This window comes from Adiantum capillus-veneris, chromosome 8 (assembly GCF_014529385.1).
Source record: "Adiantum capillus-veneris isolate H3 chromosome 8, ASM1452938v2, whole genome shotgun sequence".
In the NCBI taxonomy this organism is placed as follows: Eukaryota; Viridiplantae; Streptophyta; class Polypodiopsida; order Polypodiales; family Pteridaceae; genus Adiantum; species Adiantum capillus-veneris.
Window position 1 is genome coordinate 51885468 of NC_140938.1, and position 24089 is coordinate 51909556.

At 41.9% G+C, this 24089-nt stretch overlaps 1 protein-coding gene across 2 annotated transcripts in view; it reads left to right on the forward strand.

Annotated features, from left to right (window-relative positions):
• Positions 1 to 13911, forward strand: part of LOC147452130 (putative LRR receptor-like serine/threonine-protein kinase At1g06840) — a 101584-nt gene extending 87673 nt beyond the window's left edge. The window contains exons 9-20 of one of the 2 annotated variants that reach the window (XM_086517933.1): positions 5246 to 5314; positions 5401 to 5472; positions 5567 to 5638; positions 5808 to 5897; positions 6039 to 6110; positions 6215 to 6738; positions 6816 to 6968; positions 11079 to 11368; positions 11447 to 11498; positions 11687 to 11892; positions 12028 to 12162; positions 13031 to 13911. In XM_086517933.1, the coding sequence (XP_086374059.1) occupies positions 5246 to 5314; positions 5401 to 5472; positions 5567 to 5638; positions 5808 to 5897; positions 6039 to 6110; positions 6215 to 6738; positions 6816 to 6968; positions 11079 to 11368; positions 11447 to 11498; positions 11687 to 11892; positions 12028 to 12162; positions 13031 to 13384 (2089 nt within the window). In that variant the 3' untranslated portion in view covers positions 13385 to 13911. Of the gene's footprint in view, positions 1 to 5245; positions 5315 to 5400; positions 5473 to 5566; positions 5639 to 5807; positions 5898 to 6038; positions 6111 to 6214; positions 6739 to 6815; positions 6969 to 11078; positions 11369 to 11446; positions 11499 to 11641; positions 11893 to 12027; positions 12163 to 13030 lie in introns of both variants that reach the window. The other variant, XM_086517932.1, reaches the window with a different exon arrangement.
• Positions 13912 to 24089: the final 10178 nt, after the last annotated feature.

The window sequence follows — 24089 nt, forward strand, 5'->3', positions numbered from 1 at the left end:
ATCGACTCAACTGCTGCTCAAGGATGAATGCGTACAACCATGCCAATGTGTGTCCAATCATGATAGTGCGGTAATTCCCAGGCTCCACAGTGTCCCCTGACTTGAAAATAGGTACGATAGTCGACAAACTCCAAGTATCAGGTAGGCCCTCGCACATGGCACGGTTGAACATCACTGCTAGAAGCTATGCAAGCAAATCCTCGGTATGTATAAAATGCTTTGCTACCAGGCCATCGTGATCATATGCTCTCCTAGTCTTCATCCTATCAATGGCTTTCTTTACCATCTCGGCGGTAAAGAATGCACATGTGTGTGGGAATAGCTCATGCGGATCTGGAAGAGGTGTCTGCCCTGAGACTATGAAGAGAAATGATGCATACTGATCCCATACCTCCATAGAAGTGATGACTGGTAAGGAGAGTGCTCATGGAAGAGTCCCCATGCCTCACTTGAATCCTGGCTCAAAAACAAATGATGTAAATCTTGCTCTAGTCGAGCTAGAAATGACCTCTTCTTCCGTCATACCAAACGCCGAGAAGCAATCCGTGAGTGCCGTGAGTAATAACCCCTAGAATTACCTCCGTTTGAAGTCGGCCTCTAGTCTCTCTGCACTCCTCGTTATACCAGCTTTTCCGAGGTATGCTCCCAGAACATTGTTGCTGCCCAGGCTCATTGTGTGGGTATGCCTCTGCTACGGCATCCTGTAGTCTCTCTGTCAGATATCTCCCATATCCAATGTGCTCTCCATCCTGCAAACACCTAGCCAATCCCATATTATTGACATCTAATTCTCTCGACATTTCCTCTGAGGTATCATAGAAAGCTATCTGAGACTGGCCATCTTGGCATTAAAGTCTCCCAAGAGAATGACGTCTCCATCCCTAGAGAACTCCCATATGTCCTCATTTAATATCATGTAGGGTGACTACCCCCTGAGGGATGCATAATGAGATGTGCTGGGGGAAAAATAGCATATTGCAATGTAGAGTGGCCTCCTTGTCTCCACTCTCACTCTGAACCACATATATCTGGCATGCTCATCTCTTCGAACAATGCGAATGAGGGGTTGAAGCTCCTCCCTGAATAGGACTACCACACCTCTTGACCCCCGTCCTCTATGCCTTGATCTCACATCCTGCCTACAAGTAGTCTCCCAATGTTATCCTGTCACTCTAGGTAATAATGTGGCCCAAGGAGTCTGATGTGTTTGTGAGTAAAAAATAATGTCTCTTCCCTTAAAGCTATCCTCAAATGCGCCTACATCTAGCTTCATTGATCCATTACAGTTCCATGTTGCCATTTTTAAGGTTGGTCCCATAGGTCTCGCACCGTCATGCAATGCGTTTTTCTAACACCACTACTCTCCCTCTGCCTTGATCTCTGGCATTAGCTCTTGCATGTGTGCTACCTGTGTTAAGAGTGAGGTGGTCGCCCAAAAGTATCCCAGTTTGCTTGAGTGCTGGTCTCTTCTTCAAGAATTCCTTCTTAGCTTCCAGCATAGGGAAACGTACAGTGAGTGCTCTTTCCTTGGGCCTTCCTCATCACTTCCCTACTTGCTAACTCTCCAAGCACCTATGTGTGTGGGTTCAGAAATACCCATGCGCTTCAAGTGATCTTGCACCTCTTCTTCTACTTTTCCAATGTCTTTGAGACCTGTAACACGCACATAAATGGCTCTAGTCTCTCTCTTTTGCTCCTCCTCAATTGTCATATTGATGATAGTGGATGTCACTATGGCTTCAAGCATCTTATCTTTTCCTTTCTTTGGGTCCTCGATCCACTTTTCAGCTTTATTAACCATCCCTTGTGTTTTGAATAGGTGCTCCACCTATGAAGAGGTTGTTCCTGGCCTTCTGCTCTTCTTCTTCCCGTAGAGTTTTCACCTGCTGCTTTCGAGCTCCTTTATCATTGAGGGTTGATTTTCTCCCTCCTTTGCGGGGGTATTTTTGCAAGTTGCGAGGTCTCCCTCAATGCTTCGATCAATGTATCCTTTTCATTCATGCGATCTTCCATTTTTTATTTCCAAGGTTCAAACACAACAAGTGCATCCTCTAATATTTTTTGCATTATACATTCCAATACATTCACTTCTACCCTCACAATCGTCTGCATTTCGGCCTTCAATGATGTGTACATCTCGTCCCGCTTACAAAGCATCTATTTGTCCAATTCTTTCCTGACATCTGCATACATAGCTTTTTTGTAAGTCTCTGCATTTGCATACATCTCTTTATCAATGTCACCCGTCAAAAGGTTCAACTCTGCCTTAATCATCACCTGTACCTTCTCAAACATTAAGTCATCTTTGACTCTAGAAAGTTTTTGTGCTCTCACAAAACCGTGCTCTCTCGAATCCTCGGCCTAAATGTTGCTTTGAATTTAGGTGGGGTTTCAAAGATATCGTCATCTCCGAGGTGGGTTGATTTGTCCATCTCCCCCACGACTAGCACGACCCTGTAGAACTTGTTCCCTCACACGCTTGCGCTGCCTGCCCCTTGTGTTACTGCCACATTGCTGAATGCGGAGAGAGAGAAATGATATGAAATGATATATTAACGTCTACAAAAGGCCAAAATGACCTATGAGACCAAACTGATTACAATGGTGAGTCTAGTACAAAGTCTGGGTACAAACAAAGAAAACTACAAACTATAAACTGAGATAGGAGTGCTACCGACTCCTATGGGTGGCTGGTAAGCTGAGCAATGGCATAATGCCACAAAGGTACAAAGTGGGGATAAGTGTCACCATGATACAATATAGCAGTAGCATGAAGCCTATCCTGATCGACACTCTGGGTGTCGTGCTAGAATCCTGTGGATCCTCTACCTCAATCTCCGTCGGTGTTGCATGGCTCCCCTCCTCAGTCGTGATCGTCTCGATCTCCCCAACTCTATAGCTCGGTCAATGAGAGTACCACTGGTGTGTGTATGGGTGGGAACCGAGCTCTGTGGTGATGGTGGCCCCTCTGCCTCTGTGGTACTCAGACTGAAGAAATCTGCGTACTAGCGTACTACGTTAAGTCTCCCTTGTTTGTTGTGCAGCCAGCCCGTGGGTTCAATCGTGCACTCTTATCGCTTTTTCCCCCACTTGAGAAATGAAATGAAATGATATATTAACGTCTTCAAAAGGCCAAAATGACCTATGAGATCAGATACAAAGTGGTGAATCTAATACAATGTCTGAAGTACAAGTACAAAAAGTACTGAAAGTAAAAATGAAAACTGAAAATGAAGTGTGAAATGTGAAATCTGAAAATGTAGAATAGGCCCTCAATGACAATCTGGGTGTCGTGCTAGAATGCCTTTGATCCTCTGCTGGAGTATCCGTCGATGTAGTGTGCTCCTATGTCTCGGTCGTGGTCGTCTCGATCTCCCGAGCTCAGTCGCCCAGTCAATGAGGGTGCCTCTCGTATGAATGCGGGTACAACCATGTGCTGGTGGTTGGTATCTTGGCTCCCTCAATCCAAAGAAGTCTATGATCTGTCTCTGCGACTGTCGTACTCCATGTCTCCTCAACAGACTATCTCTATGTCAGTGTAGCTCAAGTAGATATAGGCCAAGGCATCTCTGATCGTGATACCTCATGACTCTATCTAGGGGTCCAAAACCCTCCCTGAATAAGCAATGGAAGCGCCCTCGTATCTCATAATACACAGTGCAGTGGCATATGTAGTGTAGCTCTGTCTCTGGCTCTCTACCGCATATTTGACATATCCTAGACTCCGGCGGTATCCCTCTGAATCTACCCGTCTCAGTCTCCAGCTGGTGTGAGGATGTGCGAATCTGACCAATAGCACATCACAGACCATGAGAAAAATGAGTGTCCATGTAGCTTGGACGAGTCACAAACCCATCTCCCGAAATTTGGAGAAGGTGCTCTTTGTAGAAAGCCATCTTGGTGCCCAACTCTTGCATCAGCTCTACCCATGTCCTTCTGGTGTCCAACTGTATAAGATCCTGCCGAATGAGTCTAGTGATCTCCGTCCGTGTGACTGGTAGGGAGGGTGCATCCAGGGAATACTAAAAGGGAGGAAATCTATCCATGCTGAGACCATGCCTCTGAAACCATGAGGTCATCTGCGCATACCAACATGATGCATCTCCCTGCATCGCTAACTGTCTAGAGGACTCAAGAGCCAATCTGATATATCTGCCTCTATGTGTATCCCATAGACTGTGCATAAAGGACACTGATCTGGTAAGAGCCTCAATCTCTATAGGAGGGGCGGCTACCTCCGCTCGAATAATCGCATGTGGTACGGAGGCCTTGGCTCTAATCATCCGGGATATCATAAATACCAAGGGTCTCTCCATGTTCCTCCAACTGTCATGATTCATAGATGGTCCCCACACTTGGACCCCATAAAGCATAGCTAAAGCAACCAAAGTATCAAAGATCCATAACTTTGTTCGTGGTTCTTGAAATTGAACCTGCGAACACATCCTCTCTTGCCCTCCCAATGCCGCATAGGCTCTGGACAGTCTAGTCTCTGTTGCTCTCCTCAGAGTAAACCTCGGTCCCGTGAATGCCACCCCCAGATATGTATATTCATCTGTGTACTCCACAGTGTCTTGACCATATACGAATGCAGGTGCCGATCTCTTGACCCACATGGTGTGGTGTTAAACACCATAACCTTGGTTTTACCAAGGTTCACAGACAGTCCACTATCCTCTGCAAAGTTGTGCAATGCATCCAAATGTCTCTGCATGCCCTCTGGCGACTCTGATATCAACACAATGTCATTAGCATATAATAATAAAGGGATCCATGTCCCTGCTAACTGAGCGCCTCTGTCACCCTCTCTGTCAATGTAGTCAGAGAACTCATCTACATACATACCAAAAAGTGTAGGGGACAAAGGACACCCCTGTTTCACTCCAATAGTGGAATGAACAATGTCAGAAATCCCCTCAGGAGTGCGTACCTGGCCAGTCATCACTGAGCCGTATAAAGCCATGATCCCCCATATGCATAGTAACAGGGGACTCCCTTTTTCGGGCTTCCCGTCCCCACTTGCCGTCCCGCTCTCTTTTTTACACTAATAATCCATTTCAGCCCCGTCCCCCGTCCCCCATTCCCCCGTCCCGGAATGCGTCCCTTGTGACTATGCCCATATGATCTTTGTGGGTACTCCCAACTCTGAGAGAGAGAGAGAGAGAGAGAGAGAGAGAGAGAGAGAGAGAGAGAGAGAGAGAGAGAGAGAGAGAGAGAGAGAGAGTCACAATGATTTCAATCGTAGGAGCTTGAGAAATTGCAGCTTGAACGGAACCATTCCTGACCTCTCTGCATTGCCATACTTGGCATATTTGTAAGTGTATTAACAACAATTGCATGATTGATGTGTTCATGCCAGGGAAGGCACTTACTGCATATGAATTTATTTCTCATTCATAGGGATCTGAGTAAAAATCAACTGAGCGGATCTCTTCCCTCTTTGCGCTCCCCATCTGATGTCCTCACAACTATGTAAGTTTTTAGGCAGTTAAAATCCAAAGCTTACGGACTAATCTGATTTGGGCACTACTTTCTCTCATTTTTGGCATTTTATTTTGATTGGCAGTGATCTCTCTTTCAACAATCTAGATGGAGAGGTTCCATCAAACTATTATTCTTTCCTAAATCTGGAATTCTTGTAAGTATTGTGATTCTTCTCCCTGTTTCATGCCGGTTACGTAGAGGTTCTGGATTAACAGAGTGTAAACATTGTTCACAAGCAGAAAATGAAAAGAAAAGCAAAAGAAATATATGATATTTGATGAAACTCAGGATTTGACAGATATTTCTGAAGTTCTTCTTCTCAGGATACTGGAGAATAACTCTCTGAATGGAACGTTTTCAGCAAACGTTTTGACCCACAATGCTTTCCCAGCAACACAATCAATTCTGCTATTGTAAGACAGTGGCTGTCGTTAGTTAGTCTATCAACTGCACAAAAATGCATTAAGGCTTCTGATGGCATGATGAATTCTAAACTATTTTAGTCAAGCCGGCCTTTGTTTCCACTACTAATTTTTTAGGAGATGATTGTGCAGCAATTTGCAGTACAACAACTTCTCAGAATTTAATCCTGGGGGTTTGTCTTCTGTGCCAAATGTCACATTCCGGTAAACTCAATCTCTTAATATGCCTCCATAACCTCTAGTAATATACAGTAAGATCGTCACAAAGGAGGTGCTCTTGGTCTTAGACCTTGAATTTTTCCTTGCAGATTATTCGGAAACCCTGTCTGCAATGATGTGGCTGGCAATGCTCCATTAAATTCATATTGCGTTCAAGACAGCACTGCAGTTCTTAATCTATCGGATATGACAGTTGCCACCCAGGATTTTGCTCTCTGCTCAGAAAATGCATGTGATGAAGCTAGGGGGCAAGAGATTGTTCCTGGACTGCTTGCCCAAGGGACATGCGATTGTGTATATCCACTAGTTGTAGGATATCGCCTAAAGAGCCCAAGTTTTGCAGTGTTTCCATCATACATTGATGATTTTATTGCATATGTAGCATCGGGTTTGCGAATGGAAGACTACCAAGTTTATGTTTCCCACTATCGCTGGGAGCCGGGACCCCGGTTGAGGATGACAATCAAACTCTTTCCTGATAGCTCTGTCCATGAGTTTGAGCAAGATCAAGTCGAATATCTGTACAGTGTTTTCACAAGTTGGAGTTTTACACCCAACAACACATTTGGTCCTTATGAGCTGCTTTCTTTCACAATTGGCTTTCCATACAATGGTAATCGTTTTCCTGAAATATTTGTCATGTTGAATTGATAGCTTGGTCTGACTAGTTCTGGCTGTACATGCTTGTAGATGTTTCGGGCTCTGGAATAGATGGTAACAGCTTAAGTGCTGGTGCAGTTGCCGGTATAGTGTCTGCAGCAGTCGTATTCACCATTGTTGTAGCTGCCGCTATGTTTGTATTGAGAAAGCATAGGCATCAATATGCGGTTGCCACTAAATCAGGTAGTAATTCGTTTGCCATTTCTTCTGACCTTCCCTTAGTTCTTTGAAAACTATAAGCACCCTAATTAACAAACAAGATGCCAATTTTAACAAGAAAACAGTCCAAGTATTGTGATTACGATGTTTTTTAGCATAAGTGTGGTTGATGTTTTTTTTACCTATGTATGTGAGCTGCGCAAGTGAGTCCTGGCATGCTTTTCAATTTTAGTGCTCTCTAGCCCTTATCATCATCCATACCCACTTCAGTTTGCTTCAAATCAAAATTTTGCATTTGTCTATTTTCAGTTTGCAGCTACAGGGTCTCGTTTTTACTTCTGTCCAATATACAATCGTTTTTGGGCAGGATTTTGGCTGATAGATTGATCTACTTTTTGGAAAGCAAAAAGAAAAAACACAAGAGATGGCTAAAAACTAGTGCAGAGAACAATTGTACACAACAAACATTGAATGGATACAAGTGGATATCCTAAAGCCTGTCAAATTATACACTGCGCAGGCCGCCCTTTGGGAGGGGTGAGAAGCACCATGAAGAAGGGTCCAGGCCCCCGAAGGCTAAGAAAGTCCTGGCACTGCCTCTCCGATCTAAGGTTCCTTGTATGAATTTACACGAGACAATAAGTCCCAATCAATCATTGCGGGTGCTCCTTGAAAACTCAGAACCACCGAGCGGTCTGTGTAAACCAGAGTGCCAAGACTGATTATCAGCTCTCATCAAAAATCTCCCTTTTGAGTCGCTGAACAGCTAAATTGCTGGGCTCCATCTTGTAGTCAAGGGTAACGCCTAATAAGGCTGACCATTTCTTTTAGACATACAAACTAGAAGGTGTAAAGATGGCTATTTTTTACGAACCGGTCTAGGCCATGTCTGGAAGGATGGAGGCCGTTATATGGAAAACTTTAAGCCAACCTAGTGTGCCTGAGGGCAGTATGGTGGTGTCTAAAATGGTGATATGAAGCCCTTTGTGAGACCATGTTGCCACCAGTGCCGTGCTGCTGGCCCATATGGCCTCTCATCTAGCCATCAAACTACAACCGCCAAGTCTTGCAGTATACTAGAAGAAGAGCAGCCTGGGGTGCTCGGTGGGGTAAAGGGGGTCTCTTCAAAGCCACTCCTAAGGGTCCTACTACAGTTGCGCAAGAGGCCATGCCTCAAAAGGCCCGTTACCTCCAACCCTCTCTGACTACCCAGGGGCTATGTCTAAGCATAAACACAATGACAAATTCAAAGTGCACAGAACTCGATTTTCCACTTTACATCCATTGGCCAAGTAGCTTGCATCCTTTTGCTACTGGACCAACTCATCATTTATCCTTTCCTAGATGGCTAGAGGGCTTTCCTGTGTGGCCACAAGTTGGGCTTATCCAACCACTCCGACTTGGACAAGTCTTTGCCAGATGGCCCATCTGACAGAAAATGAAACACTGATTCGGCAGCCCTGAATATCGGACCCACCCACCTCTCACCTTGGGGAGAGCATGGGGGTCACGTACAAGAACTCCAGCTCTGAAACTGTAGCGTATAATATCCTCATCCCATAATGTTGAACTAAATCCCAAAATCCCTCTCTATTAGGTGCGTGCTGACTATCTTGCAGATGACTGAGTGCGCCTGGAGGCAATCGTCTTTACCAACTAGTCTTCTTTCTCCGGTGAAAGAGAAAGTTGAATGGGATACTCTGAGTGGTGGCTAAAGGGGGCTTCACGAGAGTCCCTTTGTGTAGGCAAAGAGGAATTCTCCGTTTGTGTCTAATGCTCTGTAGAAATTGAGACGAAGAAAAAAGGGGATCGAGCTCTCACATTCAGTAAATTGGAACAACTCAATTATGGCACTTAGCTCGATTGTGGGAGATGTGAAATACACTCATGTTTTGGCAGTCTACCTTTGACTTGTTTGCCCATTTTTGTGTTGATGCATGTCAGTATCATCATGAACACTGGAGAATGGATGAAAGGGCCTTTGATATGGTACGGTGGGATCATTTCCGACACAATGTGGGCCCTTGAATTCGGTCCTAAGTTAACCAATGTTATATATCTTTTATATGCTCATAGTATGTCTTCTTGCCTTCTTGATAGTGAGGTGACTGACCCTTCGCCACTTGTCAGGCAAGGCTGGCCCCTTAGTGCTTTACTGTATGCCATTGCTACTCACCTCTTGCTGTTTCATTTGGATCATTTGACTTCGCTTGGTTGTCTTCACGGGTTGCAATTACCTTCTAGAAATGACTTTCTTGGGCAGGCTCATACCGATGACTCGTTGTTCATGCCTTGCAATAACCAGAATGACATGCGAGAGATTATGCAAGCATTGGATATGTTTGGGCTTGTGACAGGCCTTACGGTCAATTTCCAAAAATCCAAACTCGTACCTCTTAATGCACGTGACTGGCACCATCTTTTGTGTCCACATGTGACTACCAGACACTTGGGGAATCCCATTGGCTGGAAGGTATAAATACTCAACAAGTGGATTGGGTTATGCAACGCTTGAACGTCAAATTGCAATATTGGAAACTGTGCACATGGCCATTACATGTTCGTCTCTGTATTGTTCAGCGCATCATGATGGCCTCTACTCAGCTCTACTTGCCGTTCTTGCATTGGCCTCATCCTTGCCTCACATCGCTTATGTTTAATATTTCATCTCATTTGTGGTGCACTAGTTCCCGCAAGAAAGGGCTCCATTTTGTTATCAGTAGAGAAACTTTGCACCCCAAAGCGTTTTGGGGGGCTGAATATTTTAGACCTTTGCTGTCGCCAAGCTCTTGCGAGGAAGTCCATGTTATCACCTACTCTTGCGTAGCAGTCTCAGCCATGGACAATCATGATTGCCTCATTGTGTCAGCATGTTACCAATTCTGCCATTGGTCACTGTCACACGTCCCTTTGGGAGATTGTGTTTGGCAAGGTGGTCGGTCATATTCTTGGTTGCTCGGTTACCTCTAGTTTACTCTTTTCTTGGAAATCCGTTACTGGTCATCTTTCATGGCATGGTACACAACAACCAAATGGGAATTTGCTACACTTGGAAAGCATTCACTGGAGTAGGGCCTTCTCGCTAACTCTTGCTGACCGGTCGCCACACCAAGCATACTTCCTTTCTTGTCGTGGCATACGCATGGTGGATGATGTGGTTGACACGTCTAGGAATATTCTTCGTTCTCCTCAGGCAGCTACACAATTTGGTTTGGGCATGCATTATCGTCAGATTTGGAGCACGCTTGAGTACATGCTAGTTGCTTGCCTGCCCTTTCTACCATTGGCCAATGGATGTCGTATGTCAGATTGGACTTTTGGGACACACCTTTTGTTGCCATTTCTGCCTCGCAACATTTATGCTTCTCTCCTGCCTAGATATTGACTGGTTGACCATTATAATGCGTCATGGTCTTCGCATAAATCTGATCAATGGTGGAGAAAGATCACACTGCAATTTGGAAGAGCCATTTGCCTTTGAAGGAGCGTCTGCTGGGAGTTCTCCCTGTTTGGAACTCTCCTTAGTGCACATCACATCAGGTCTTCTTGTTGTGTCAAATGTTCAGCATGTGATGAGACTGTCAGACACCTGCTTTAGGATTGTCACTTTACCAGGGCCTTCCTTGATGGCATATCAACCTGTATGCACCTCCGCTTTCTCTCAGCAATTTTCCAGAAACGGTTCTGGGTTTTTGGCATCCTCCCAACTTCCCTTCCACTATTTTCAGTCTTCTTCACGTGAGTGAGATTCTGGTCTTCACGGACTTTGTGGCACCAAGGCAATTTTCGCATGTTCCATCAGCATGATGCGTATCCCTTTCCTTCGTTCAAGATTGCACTTAGGCGATCCTTACATTTTGCCCTTGATGTTGGGGACATAGCCCCGGATAACCTTCAGCTCTTCTATGCTTTTAGAGCCTTCACATCACGGAACACTTCTGTGTTCTTCCTTTTGTATCTGATCTTGCTGATGAGTTTTCCTCACTTTGAGGCTTCCCACTTGTAAATTAAGCAAAAAAGATGTACAAAAAAAAAGTGTGTGTGTGAATGCACATATCTAAATGACTACTAAAATAGTTGCTGTAAATTCCCCTAAGCTGACAAAACGAAGTGCTGACTGAATGATCTTTGCAGGAATCAAACAACATGAGCGTATCAAAGTTGCTGGTGTAAAGAGCTTCTCATATGTGGACATGGCAAGAGCAACCAACAACTTCGACAATTCTATGCAAGTTGGGCAAGGGGGCTATGGAAAAGTATATAGAGCAATAATGAATGATGGGCTAGTGGTTGCCATTAAAAGGGCAGAAACTGGATCTCTGCAAGGATCAAAGGAATTTTATACAGAGATAGAGTTGTTGTCTCGTGTACACCATCGTAACCTTGTTTCCTTAATTGGTTATTGTGATGACGAAGGAGAACAAGTAAGTGTACAGTGGAGCTGCAGCATAAATGTTCCTTTCAAGAGAAAGCTTTAGCTAAATGATTTGCATATTCTGCAGATGTTAGTGTACGAATACATGGCAAACGGGACTCTGCATGATCATCTAAACTGTGAGTGGTGTTTTGCTCTCTGTATGCATGTATGTGCACATGCTTGCTGTATACTGTCACACACAAATTTTCTTACTATGCTTGCATACTTCTGGTTTTTGTTTCTTGCACTTATAATGCCAATATCACCATGCAATTTTCAGCACATTCGAAGGCCCCCCTTGATTTTTCAACTCGTCTTCAAGTAGCCTTAGGTTCAGCAAAGGGGATTCTGTACTTGCATACTGAGGCCAATCCTCCCATATACCACCGGGATATTAAAGCTAGCAACATCCTTCTTGACGAGAAGAGGAGAGCGAAGGTTGCAGACTTTGGGATTTCAAAGCTTGCTCCTGCAGCCGATTTAGAGGGAGATGCCGGTGGTTATGTTTCAACGGTGGTCAAGGGTACTCCGGTATGATAAAAGTATAGTGAATCCTTGCAGTTTACAGCCAGCATGAAAACACTTCAGAAAGATAAATGTTTTTCTCGACAAACAATTGGGCGACACGAAAAGCTACTTACCAGTTTATTTTGCATTCACTTGCAGGGTTATCTGGATCCGGAGTACTTTTATACGCACATGCTAACCGACAAAAGTGATGTATACAGCTTTGGAGTGGTTCTTCTGGAGATAGTGACAGGCATGCAGCCTATCTACAATGGAAAGAATCTTGTTAGGGAGGTGAGTGAAATAGAATTTCTTGAAATTTGGTAAAGATCTCTGTACTGAGGGGCTATTCCTAAAACACAGCATTTGAGTGAAAAAATGGGTCTTGAAACATACTTTCAGTGTTAGGAAGAGTTTGAAATGGTAGGAGGCCTTTCCGTGTGCCGCTCCACTCTCGTAATAGGTTGTCTAGTCTGCCTGGAGGCTTTTGAATATTACACATTTTCTATTAATATTGCACAACATCTAGCTCACTTTAAGGTGTATATTAGCTCTCTAGCTAAGAGAGAAAATGTAACCTCATTCTTGCATTCTGACCTCATAGTTGACATGGAATGATATCAAAATAGTTAATTTAAGCCATTGGGACTAGCCTTCTGTGACCTTTTGTCTAGTGCCTAATGACCTAATGAAGTAGCATATAGTTTATCAAACATTATGTCAAACAAAGAAATTTTCTCCACTTGAGCCCACACACATGGCTTGAGATCATTAGTGCCCACCTATGAGCTTAAAGCATGCTTCTTAAGTGTTTTGCATTTTGCTACATGGTGTAATAGCAGCCTTGAATTTTTGCTTCATGCATTTGGCTCTTAAAAGCTAAACTTCAACTAGACTTACAGTTCTATTGAGGCTTCTTGCATTCAATCAGCTTCCAGAAAGGGTGTATTCTCTCAAGAGATAGTCAACTTCGGAATTCGGAACAGCCTTGTTTTGTCAAATTGTGAATGCGCTACCATAGTAGTTTTGGTATTCTAATACATATATACTGTTTTTGGATTAACTCATATAGATGCTATGTTAGCACCACCAAATTGCACCTAGTACTGTTGAGATGAAGTTATCATTAAAATGAGCCGTTCATTTTTTACATGTCATACAGGTGAGACGTGCAAAGGAGAGGGGTGCAATGCTCGAAATGGTGGATTCTCGAATGGGTGTGTATCCCACCGAATGCATGTTCCCTCTCATAGAGCTAGCCATTTTATGTTCAAAAGACGAGATGAAGTTGCGACCTTCCATTGCTGAGGTTGTAAGAACACTGACAGCCATCTGGCAATCAACTCCACTCACAGACTCATCCAAATTTTTCTCTGAGGCCTCATTGGAGATGGAAGTAGACCATGCAAAACGCCCTTCTTCAAGTAATCCTTCCTTGCCATCCTTGGCTTCAGTTCCATCCATGGTGACTGAAAGCCTCTTGAGTGGTGCTATACTTGAGATCTATCCACGTTAAGATGCACATGCATAGATATTCTCTACTAGCATGGTGATGTGAATTGTTGCATATCCACATTAAGATGGTGACTGAAAGCCTCTTGAGTGCTGCTATACTCGAGATCTATCCAGCATGGCGATGCAAATTGTTGCATATGTAAGTCTACTGGTCAGTTTTTTGTAATGTAGAATAGTGAAAATGAGGGTGATCTCCCTTTGAAATTGGGACCATTTTACTTGCTTAAAAGCTGTATATCATGTTTATATGAATTTGACCATGCATGTGCGTGTGCGTGTGCGTGTGCGTGTGTGCGCATGCGCATGCACCCTTTAAAGTTCGAGGACTTGCAATTTCTATAAACTTCCTACCACCGGCTTCTGAAGGAAAATTCTCAGATACAATTTATAAGCTCAACTAATAAACCCAAAGCAGACAAGGTTATGTTACCAGAGTTTTACCGTAGGTTGAGCGAGATTTCTCAAGTGAAAAAGAACCCGAGAAAATCTCAAAATTGACATGGATCATGTGGTTCTATATCTTCCGTGCTAAGCTGTGCTTACTCAATTGTTTATGCACTTTGCTATGGCAAGCCATGTCATCTGTAGTACAAAGTGCCACACTAATCATCAATGAAGGCATTGTGATTTCTACACTCCTCTTAAAAGATTGGTCTTCTGTTCTCAATTTGAAAGTATCCATTGTGTTGGGTGTTTTACGAGAACCACTTTAAAAAAGACTCAACGGCAATGCACATGGATTCTGCCCCTCATTACACTAAATTTAATGAGTGCAATCTAGTTCTTCCAACACTACAAATCTTGCCTAGTTTAGCATTGCAAGAACTCTCTTCTTCCATATTTCCCTCGTATTCTCCAAAAGCTTCTCTCATGGGCAGAAGAGGCAGCTTATATGATGAATTATGTTTCCATTACAACAGTGAATTTTATAAATGGCTCCAACAACCAGATCTTTTCTTGTTACCATTGTTAAACAAATGTTCCAAAAAAACAGTTATGCACTACAACATTGGCATGGATACTAGCACATGTTAAAGGCCTTTAGTCTTAAAGTTGAGAACTACAACTGTGTTCATCAAGATCGGCACATGATTGTATTTACAGTAAGGAGTGTATGCAACAAGGAGATATGTATTGAATATTATGCATTTACAAAGGTCTTCATTGGACGTTGTGTAAGCACTTTTACAAGGCACGAAGGGTGGTCTCATTTGAGGGTTCAAAAGCATACGTGGAAAAGCCTATGGATACTTTTTCAAAGATGGGTACTTGTGGAAGCATCCAAAAAAAAGAAATGGGATGCTGTGGATGCTAAGGATACTCAAAAGGAGCTTATCAAAAAGTTTCATGAAAGTCTTCATGTTGGACATCAGTATCTTTGTTTGTGGATCTTCGTAAAATATATCAAATATATTCATTGTGATGGGTTGTACCCTACTTACAGATTGGCCATGCACTATAAGTGGGCAGCAGATCTGGTTAGAATGATGGGCTTATGGAAAATGACATATTGTGCTTGCACGACTAGGGTTGTGTTTGAGCCACTTTAGTGGCTTGAGCCATTAAAGTGGCTTCAAAAATGACGTTTGGAAACCCCCATAAATTTAGTAATTTTTTATCAGGTTTCTTTTTTAAAAATTGAGCTTATGAGGACACTTTGCTTGATCACATATCAAAATCTGGTGAAAAAACCCCGCTTGGAGAACAAGTTACAAAGTGATCAAAATGGTACAAAATGTGAGAGACTCAATAGAGGAGGGAAACTTTAAAGAATTCTAGCCTAGAAATAAACGCGTCTACAAATGAAGGGAAAACACATGGTTGGAAAAAGGGAGTAACGAGGGTGGGTGAGCCATTAGATGGCAACCCCAAAAAAAAACAGACGGTGGGTGAAGTTTCTTCTATATAACCTTTTGTGAGCACACCACTCTCCACTTCTTGATTTTTGGCGAATTGTACGCTTATCTATTCACTTTGTAAGTATTGCTTTCTTCAAGCTAACTTAGTGTGGCTCTTCTTTGTGTTTTCAATATTATTTTATCATCATCCCGTCATCCTTTTAGGCACATTTGTAACTATTTTGCAAGTAAGCTTATTGTCACTCATTCAACTTGCTAATCTCCTTCTATATAGCGCATGGCGAGTTCATAAGATAAAAACTCCCTAGTTGTTGCAAGGTTGGTAGGGTTCGTGTGTCCCTAATCTTCTTATGTGCACATATTCTTTGTTGGCAAAGAAACAAACGTTTGCAAGGCTCTAATGTTTTCTATGTGATTTCTGTGATGAAGGTACAACTTTTCTCTCCTTGGCTTTTTCATTTATCAATTTTGTGATCCTCCAAGGCATAGAATTCAAGATATGAAATCTTACTAATTTCATATGTGGTGATCTATGATCATAAAAAATAAAAAGTGTGCCTTCAGGCACATCTTCCAATGAGATTTGCTTCTTTTATGTCATGACAAGAAAGAAAATTTATTTGAGTGTTTGAAATGAGAGTTTTGGGTGTTGTTTTGAGTTTATTTGTGATATTCAATCCTTATTGGAATAGAAGCTATTCATTTTGAAAGTGTTCTTTTACAACGACAATGACTAGTTCTTCACATGGTAGTTTTCTATTTTTGATGTTGATAGGTTTTCACTCATATTCATGTTTGAGAATTTTCCTATCTGTGCACCATTTACCAAAAACCACTTTTTAGTGGTGTTTTGGGCTTGTCTCCCTCTCCATGTGTCACAATGAGGCATGTAGATATTCGTTTTTTAGGTTCTTGGGCGCTTCCGAGGCATTGGAGGTGTCAAAAGCTTCAAATTCCACCACTAGATAATAGTTTTGTGATTTTTTTTATTTTTGTGATGCCAAAAGAAATTTTTAATGAGCGACACCTACGCCACCAAAAAGGCACTTGCATTGAATTAAAAGGAAACCGTTTTCAACGATCCATGGAGTTAAATGAGTAGGTGACACCTTTTTCATTATTTTTGATAATATTAGTCTCTTTTTCTACGTAATGTTGGCTCTTCTCTCATTGGAAGAGCTCTGTTTTCTCTCTCTTCTAAAAAGCCCTCAAAATGACCTCCGAAATTTCCTAATGATTGCTCGTCTTTGAACTTTTAAGGTATGCATTGTACTTAACACTCTGAAGCACAGCCATTGCCATATCTGCCCCAATAGCCTCATACATACTAATTTTATCTTTGTAATCGAAGGCTGCCCGCATGCTAGCATGTTTAGTTTTGGATAAGTTGGTGTTTAGGAAAAAAATGAGACCAAATGATGGACTCATTTTTTTCCTAAACAAAACGATGGACTCATTTTGCATTACAAATCTTTCTCCCCAATATGAAACTCTGACATCCCACCATGCTAGCCATGTTTTCAAACAAGAAACCTCTCTATCAATAGCATGCCCAACAATCCAATAGCGGCATAGCTCCCCCTTGCAAATTTTTGCATGGTTCTCTGATGGCACACTTTGCCATTTGCAGCACAAAATCTTATGTTCTTCTTGGGAGGAAGGTTGAATACACTTGATAGTATGTTGGATTATTGATTGTTGCCAATGGAAAATACATGACCTTTTGTTGGCAGGCACAATCATCTCAGGACCTCTAAAGTAATAGTTATGACTGCTATCAAATTTGCATTTTATTCATCTGCCATAAAACCTTCAAAATCAGGCGTATCATATCTTTCCTCTTGGACCACATTATTGAGCATCTTCCAGAACTCTATTTGTGCAAACTTATTCTCCATGATAAATTCACGTGTTGTGATTGTCATAAGTTCACGCACAAATAGATCACACACACGTTTAGACATTGTAGGCCATCCATGCACACAATGAGCATGATCAAAGTGCACCCACATGTGCTCTAAATTCCCACCCGGGCGCATTGGATTCACTAGATCAACTCCACTGGCCGATCCAATTATGGACATCTTGAACACATGTGGTTCTTGGCCACTTCCAAGTTGACCAGGAAAGAGAACATTATGTATGTATGGATACCTACTCTTGCTCTTAAGATCCAACACTGCCTCTAAGCCTCAATCACTTACATTCTTTAATTGTTTGGAACATTCCAAGATTTTCTCAATCCTTCGCTTATCAGACAACAAAGTGATAGTGTCCAAAAATTCAAGGAACTCGCCATCCCCAATGTACTGAATGTCGTTAGCATTTTCCATGACCAACTTTCCCATTATAAAATCTTGAGCACTTGTACGTTCCAGTTTCTTGGATGTACTAAAAGGCTCTTGAGAACATATTTCAACATCTTGAGCACTTGTACGTTCCATTTGCATGTTTAGGTTCACTCAATTAGTAAATTTTTATCTCTGGTTCAGGTTCACAATGAAGATCAAATGGGACATTTAGTATTTGATCGAAAAACTTAGCAAATTATTCTTGTTAACATAGCCATCCCAATGCTTCCTAAATAAGCACACACCGGCATGTGGTGGTTCAGATTGGTAGCTCCAAAGAAGCACCTTTTGAGTAGTTCTTCAAAAGCTTTTCTCAATTGCTTCTTAATCTTATGTCAATTGTTTTGTGCAAGGCGTAAATAATAAGCTCATGCCGACGTGCGGAGGTAGAGGGAGAAAAGAACTCACAAATTGGAGAGCAATGGCAAGCCAAAAGTCAGCACCAGGACGGCGAGGGCGCCCTCCAACCAAGTCAATTGTGTAAATGGTTTTGCTTAAGAATCTATTTCTATCATGTGAGTAGCTCTAACGTGTTCTATTATATTATGAAATCATGCCAAGGGAACTCTATCAATTTTGTTTTAGAAAACTTGTATCTATCTTATTTTGGAGTAAGCTTCATATTAATGCAAGATTTCAAAAGGTGGAAGATTTTGATATTATTTTCAAGACAAACCATCATGTGAGGTGCCCCTAAAGGGTTATGATATATTTTGAAATTATGCTATATATACAAAGGAATCTCTGTCCAATTTATTTCAAAAACTTTTGTGTTGGCATGCTTTGAAAAACTTTTAGGAACAACACTACAACACATCAGGCAAAAATCGATGTGGATATCGACGACTTTAGGTTTGTTTTGAAAGTAAAAAACCATGGTATAAGCGTCGGTATAAGCATCGGCCTCATATCCTTAGTATACGTATCGATACACACAATGTCAAAATACTCAATGGAATACATGCTGATATAAACATTGAAATAAGCACTATAACAATACCAACACTTTACGAGGCGTATACCGATGGTTATACAAACACATGTACTGGTGTCAAAACCTGCAATTTTATTTTTTAGGTAGAGAGGGCTGGGAATTGATGTTGCATGTACAGCAACACCAGGAAACAACCCTCTCTGCCCAAAGGAAGAGTGCAAAAGCAACCACACTCCACCTACAGTTTGACATTGAAGAGCTAGTAAGTACAGACTAACAAAATTGTAAGCATAACAAAACCACAAAATCAAAAGTTTAAACATGACAAGTTTCCAAAAGCATAATCATAAATTTGACTCCCAAACCATAGGCACAAGGACATGAAGATTTTTCAACCATAATTAAAACAAGATATGAAAACCGTAGGTATAACCATAATGTGATTTCCAAAAGAGATTTGCAAAACCATAAACATAATTTTCTTCTATACCATAACCATAAACTACGTGTCATACCATAACCATAATAGCCATACCACCATTGCAAAACCATAACCATAACCTGATTTCCAAACCATAACCATAACATGTGTGTCATACCATGATTGCCATACCATAATTGCATGACCATAACCTGCTTCATACCATAGTCATAACCTGTTTGTCATACCATAACATAACAACCATACCATCATTGCAAAACCATAACTATAACTTGATTGCCAAACCATAACATAATTGCCATACCATAATCATAATTGTAAACGGAATGCAAAATTATAAACATAAGAGTGAAGCTATACATGTATACAATGAATGAGCACAAGTGTATCAAGAAGACCAGAACTAAAAAGAAAATTATATGGAGGATGTCACCCTCATGGTAATACCTCCCAGTCAACGGCATCTCCCTCCTCTTGCAGCTAGATCAAAAGGGCCACAAGTCCATGCTTGAACCCATACTTCTCCTCTCGATGTGTCGGAGGGTTTAAAGCATGTATATAATACTTACAAACTCATATCAAAGTGTGTCGTAGCCCTCGCTCCCAAGATGTGACGCTCCAGCAGACTCCAAACGTGCTCTTGCTACATCTCTCCACTACTGTTAAAATCTTTGAGGATTGTCCTGTGTCTCTCGTGGAATCCCTGCCCACTCCTCTCGGTCAACTATGTTGGGTTTGGACTGTCGTCGTTGTATCTGTCTCTTCTGTGAATGGCCTCGACCATGTAATTCTTTCTTTCATCATCTTGATCATCCCAAATCTCCATCGTAGAGTGCCCAAACTAAACTGTACAGAGCTGTCAAATCCTCTATCACATGGCCTTTCTGACCCTATTTTCCACAACTGCCCCATCCTTTCTCTTGTACAACTTGCTAGGATCATGCTCGTGTGATCCCCAGGGTGTACGTGGTGTGCCAATTGGTGAACTATCTACTGAAGAGAGTGATGACACTCTCTCGGTGGTGTGGATGCATCGGTAGAATCGCTACCACAACAACCACCGCCTCGAGAATGATGCCCACCTCGTCTCAAAGAAGAACCACCCATCGGTGTAGGGGACATACTCGATTGAGGTTTAGGGCCGGTCAATGTAGGGGGCACACTAGTCCTAGGCGTAGGGGCGTCCCTAATAGGTCCACAGGAACCAGATCCCTAAAGATTATGTGCATAAGCAACCTGCACCGGTGTGAACTGTGATAAAAAGGAGCCCATCTACTCTGGTGACATGCCGGCCGGAGTGACAGGAAAATTAAAACTAGGAGAGTATGTATCGTCGTCATCGTCCATGACTATAGATACACAAATAGCATAGATATAATACGTTATTTTACAAAAGAAAAGCTTACGCAATGCAAATAACAAAAAAAACAAAATTGCAACACAACTCATTATATCTATCCAGTGTTGTTGACTAATTAGAAGAGTTCTACAAAAGAGTTCCTAGCAAAAGTAAGTAGTCAATCTCTCATCTTTTATGAGAGTTGATGCACCAAAGATGTCTATCTCAATCTATACTTCTGCATCTTTGTCATCAAACTCCACTCCTTCGTCGCACTTCGTATCAACTTACGCATCTGTATTTCTAGGTTCAGGCATCTGCTCACCACTGACCTCCAGCTCAAAATCCTCACATCATTCGTTGGCCGTGCAATTGCTTCATGAAGCTCTTTGACCTCAACTTCCAATCCTTCACACACTTGCTTGCTTCGGGAAGCAACTTGAATAACATAGAGCCAGTGCGGTTTTTTCATCATTTTCTCTCCATAGTGGATCTATTGTGAACACAACTTGTTAACAATGCTGCAGAAGTATGAATGTATCCCGCGCATCTGTCCACATCCACTTAGAGCTCACTTGAATCAATCCACTCTTATCTTTGCGCACAGTTGCATTAGGGCCGCTAGTAATAACTTTGAACCACTTGACATCAAAAATAAAAGTATCAAACTTCCTGAAGCTAATCTTCAAGATGTCTTGAATGTAGTTAAAGTATTCAGGCTCGCTAGTCTCTGTGTTCTCATCCGTGGCACTACTCCTACTTTCTTGGACAAAGCTTGCCCTAACATCATTGTCGAATGTGACCCTTTGTTCATCTATGCATTGCACTCTAAAGTTTCTCCCATGCACCCACAAAAGCTCCATGTTTGTGACCACTGCAACCACAAAATCGAAACAAATTTAAAGATACAGGACCTGCAAAAGGAAATTGTGAAAATATTTACATACCAATTTCAACCCCTTGACATCTCATTTCCTCTTCAGTAATCATCACTCCATTTCTCTGTGCCTCTGAGATTGTCACATCAAGCCACCGCCCAGTAGGAAAGTCATGCAATTTTTGAAGATGATCTTGAAAAGGAAGGTTTCTAGTGGCATGGTTGCACTTGAATTGCAAGCGATTTGTTAAGCGTTGTTGCTTTTCTCCTTTGTACCTCTCTAGCCACTTTTGCCTGATGTCTGAGTTGAGAAGACAAAATCTCATAACCTTTTCTTGCATTGGGATATCCATCTGCCTAATGATGCCTTGTCCTTGCGACCCTATCACCTTGATGTTGACCTCAGTAGTCCACATTTGGTGCATCTATGGATCAATTGAGCCCAAAAATTCACTGATGATGAGAACAAGAGACTCTTGTACAAGCTACCCTTGGGACGAGCCATTTGATGGATGAACCCCTTTAAAATCTTCATGAATCTCTCCAAGAAGAACATCCACCTACTATGGATTACCCCAGCAACCGCAACTTCATCGACCACATGTACAAGTAGATGCATTTGGATGGTAAGAATGTTTGTTGGAAAGTACTTCTCCACCATATACACTGTTTCAATAGAATTTAAGCGCACTATATCCATGCTGTCTTTTCTTTTGAAGAGATCCAACGTACCAACTCACTGATTTTACATATTTTTCTTCTAATGTCATATGTTAGAAAATCCTTATGTAGATTGGTATGATAAACTATAAAAATTTGTGTCAATCGTGTGACTTAAGACCCCACTAAGATTGTCATCTCTAGTAAAAGCTATTTTCAAACATCGCATGCACTCACTGGAAGTCTTGAATGAAGCTATTGTCTTCTTCACTTGTTGCTCTTCTGTACGAACCTAAACTCATGGAACCTTTGGTATAGCAAACTTTCCATTAGGTTTAAGTTGAGGCCACATCTTTGGCATTTGACCCACAGCCTGTAGGTCATCTCTTTGGGCCTTGCTCTTCCTTTTTCCAATGATGGTTTTCCATAAGATCTCCCCCATATTCTTGACGATGTGCATTGGGTCGAGCAGATGATTAATCAGCAGTTCACTCCAATATGGGAGTTCATGGAAAATAGAAAATCTTTTCATGTTGGGTGGCTTGAAATCTCCCCTCTCTAGTCATATGTTTTTTCAATCGCTCGCTTTTAGTGGATGCATGCCATGTTTGCATATGTATTGTCCATGTAACTCATGTCCTTCAGGAAAAATCTACCATGCTCCTCCTAAACTTGCTCAAATGATCAGAGCAGCAGAAGTCAATTCAAGGTCCACATTTTGGACATGCATGATTGCCCGAGTAACTCAAGCCTGAAAATCCATAAAAATAAAATAAAAGTGTTGGCATAGCCAGGAATAGCATATATGTGAGCGTTTCAGAGATACTTACCTAAACATTCGTCGAAGACTGGTCAATCATGCACGCTCCACATGAGAATACTTTGCACATGTACATTTTGTCATCCAATTGGTTGTGACATGTCAACCACATCGATCCTTGTCCACAAGATTTGGAGCTCTTCTATAAGTGGTGCCAGATAGACGTCCATGTTCTTTTCTTTGTACTTTCTTGGGGACGATCAGTGAAAACATCAGATGGCCCCTCTTGATAGCTAGTCATGGTGGAAGATTATAATTAACCAAGAAAATAGGGCACGTGTTCCATGAAAAACTCCATAATCCAAATGGGTTTACTCCATCCATTGCCAAACCAAAACAGATACATCGAGGCTCATCCTTAAATGTAGGCCATCTTTCTTCTATGTGCTTCCATGCACGAGAGTTAGAAAGTACCCACATCACATCATCTATCGATCTAGTATTTGAGTGACATGTCATCAAAGCGGCTATAGACTTGCACTTGAACATGCTCTTTATTCTTCGAATGATAGGAAAGTGTTGAAAGGACCTTTGCAAGGATAAATTTTCCTCGTGTGTCCTCTCTATACCTATTTGATTCACAATTGGGACATTGTTCCAAATTTGCATACTCATCGAAAGAGTATACAGTCATTAGGACATGCATGTATTTTGTGATAATCCAAGCCCAAGTTAGTAAGAAGCTTTTTAGCAAGTGAACACAACGATCATATTATTGAACTGTAAATTGGACTTTGGCATGCTTAGGATACAATATATTTACCCGAAAATCTCTGTGACGAAGGCGTCAAACCACCCGTAGATAGAGTGCAGATTAAGCATTGCCAAAGCGGTCCGGAGAAGTAAGATTTTGCACCATTGTAAAGTGGCATACGTGCAAGAGTCTGCATCATCTCGCCCTCTTTATCGTTGCTATCATGCTATCGATATGGACGGGATGATTGAGGTTGGTTCACAATATTTCCTTGAATGTTGTCACCTTCTAGGTTTTTAATGATGGGATCCATGTCAAAGAACGCGTCTAACATCTTCTCCATCTCAACGTCTTGAAATGTGGAATCGAGTATTGGTGGGGTGGACTCCGTTGATGGCTACTCCTTTGATAATCGTCTTCTCTGGGATAAAATTGGAGCAATCTCTACTTGCGGGGGTTGATCTAATGCCTCCGGACCATGATATTAATAACACAAATTTGGTAGTCGCTCTATGGGAAAGAGACCGTTATTGCGTATGTGTTGATCGTAGATTTTTTTTTTTCAAAAGATCTGATGCTTGCAACATGCACACGGATATGCCATCCTATTGTCTATACTTTATCTACCAATGATGCAACAAATGAACAAATCACTCTTTTTATAAGTACACACCGCTAACTACAGGATGAAAACCTCACATTCTCTAGCCATGCCCGATCCCAGAACACC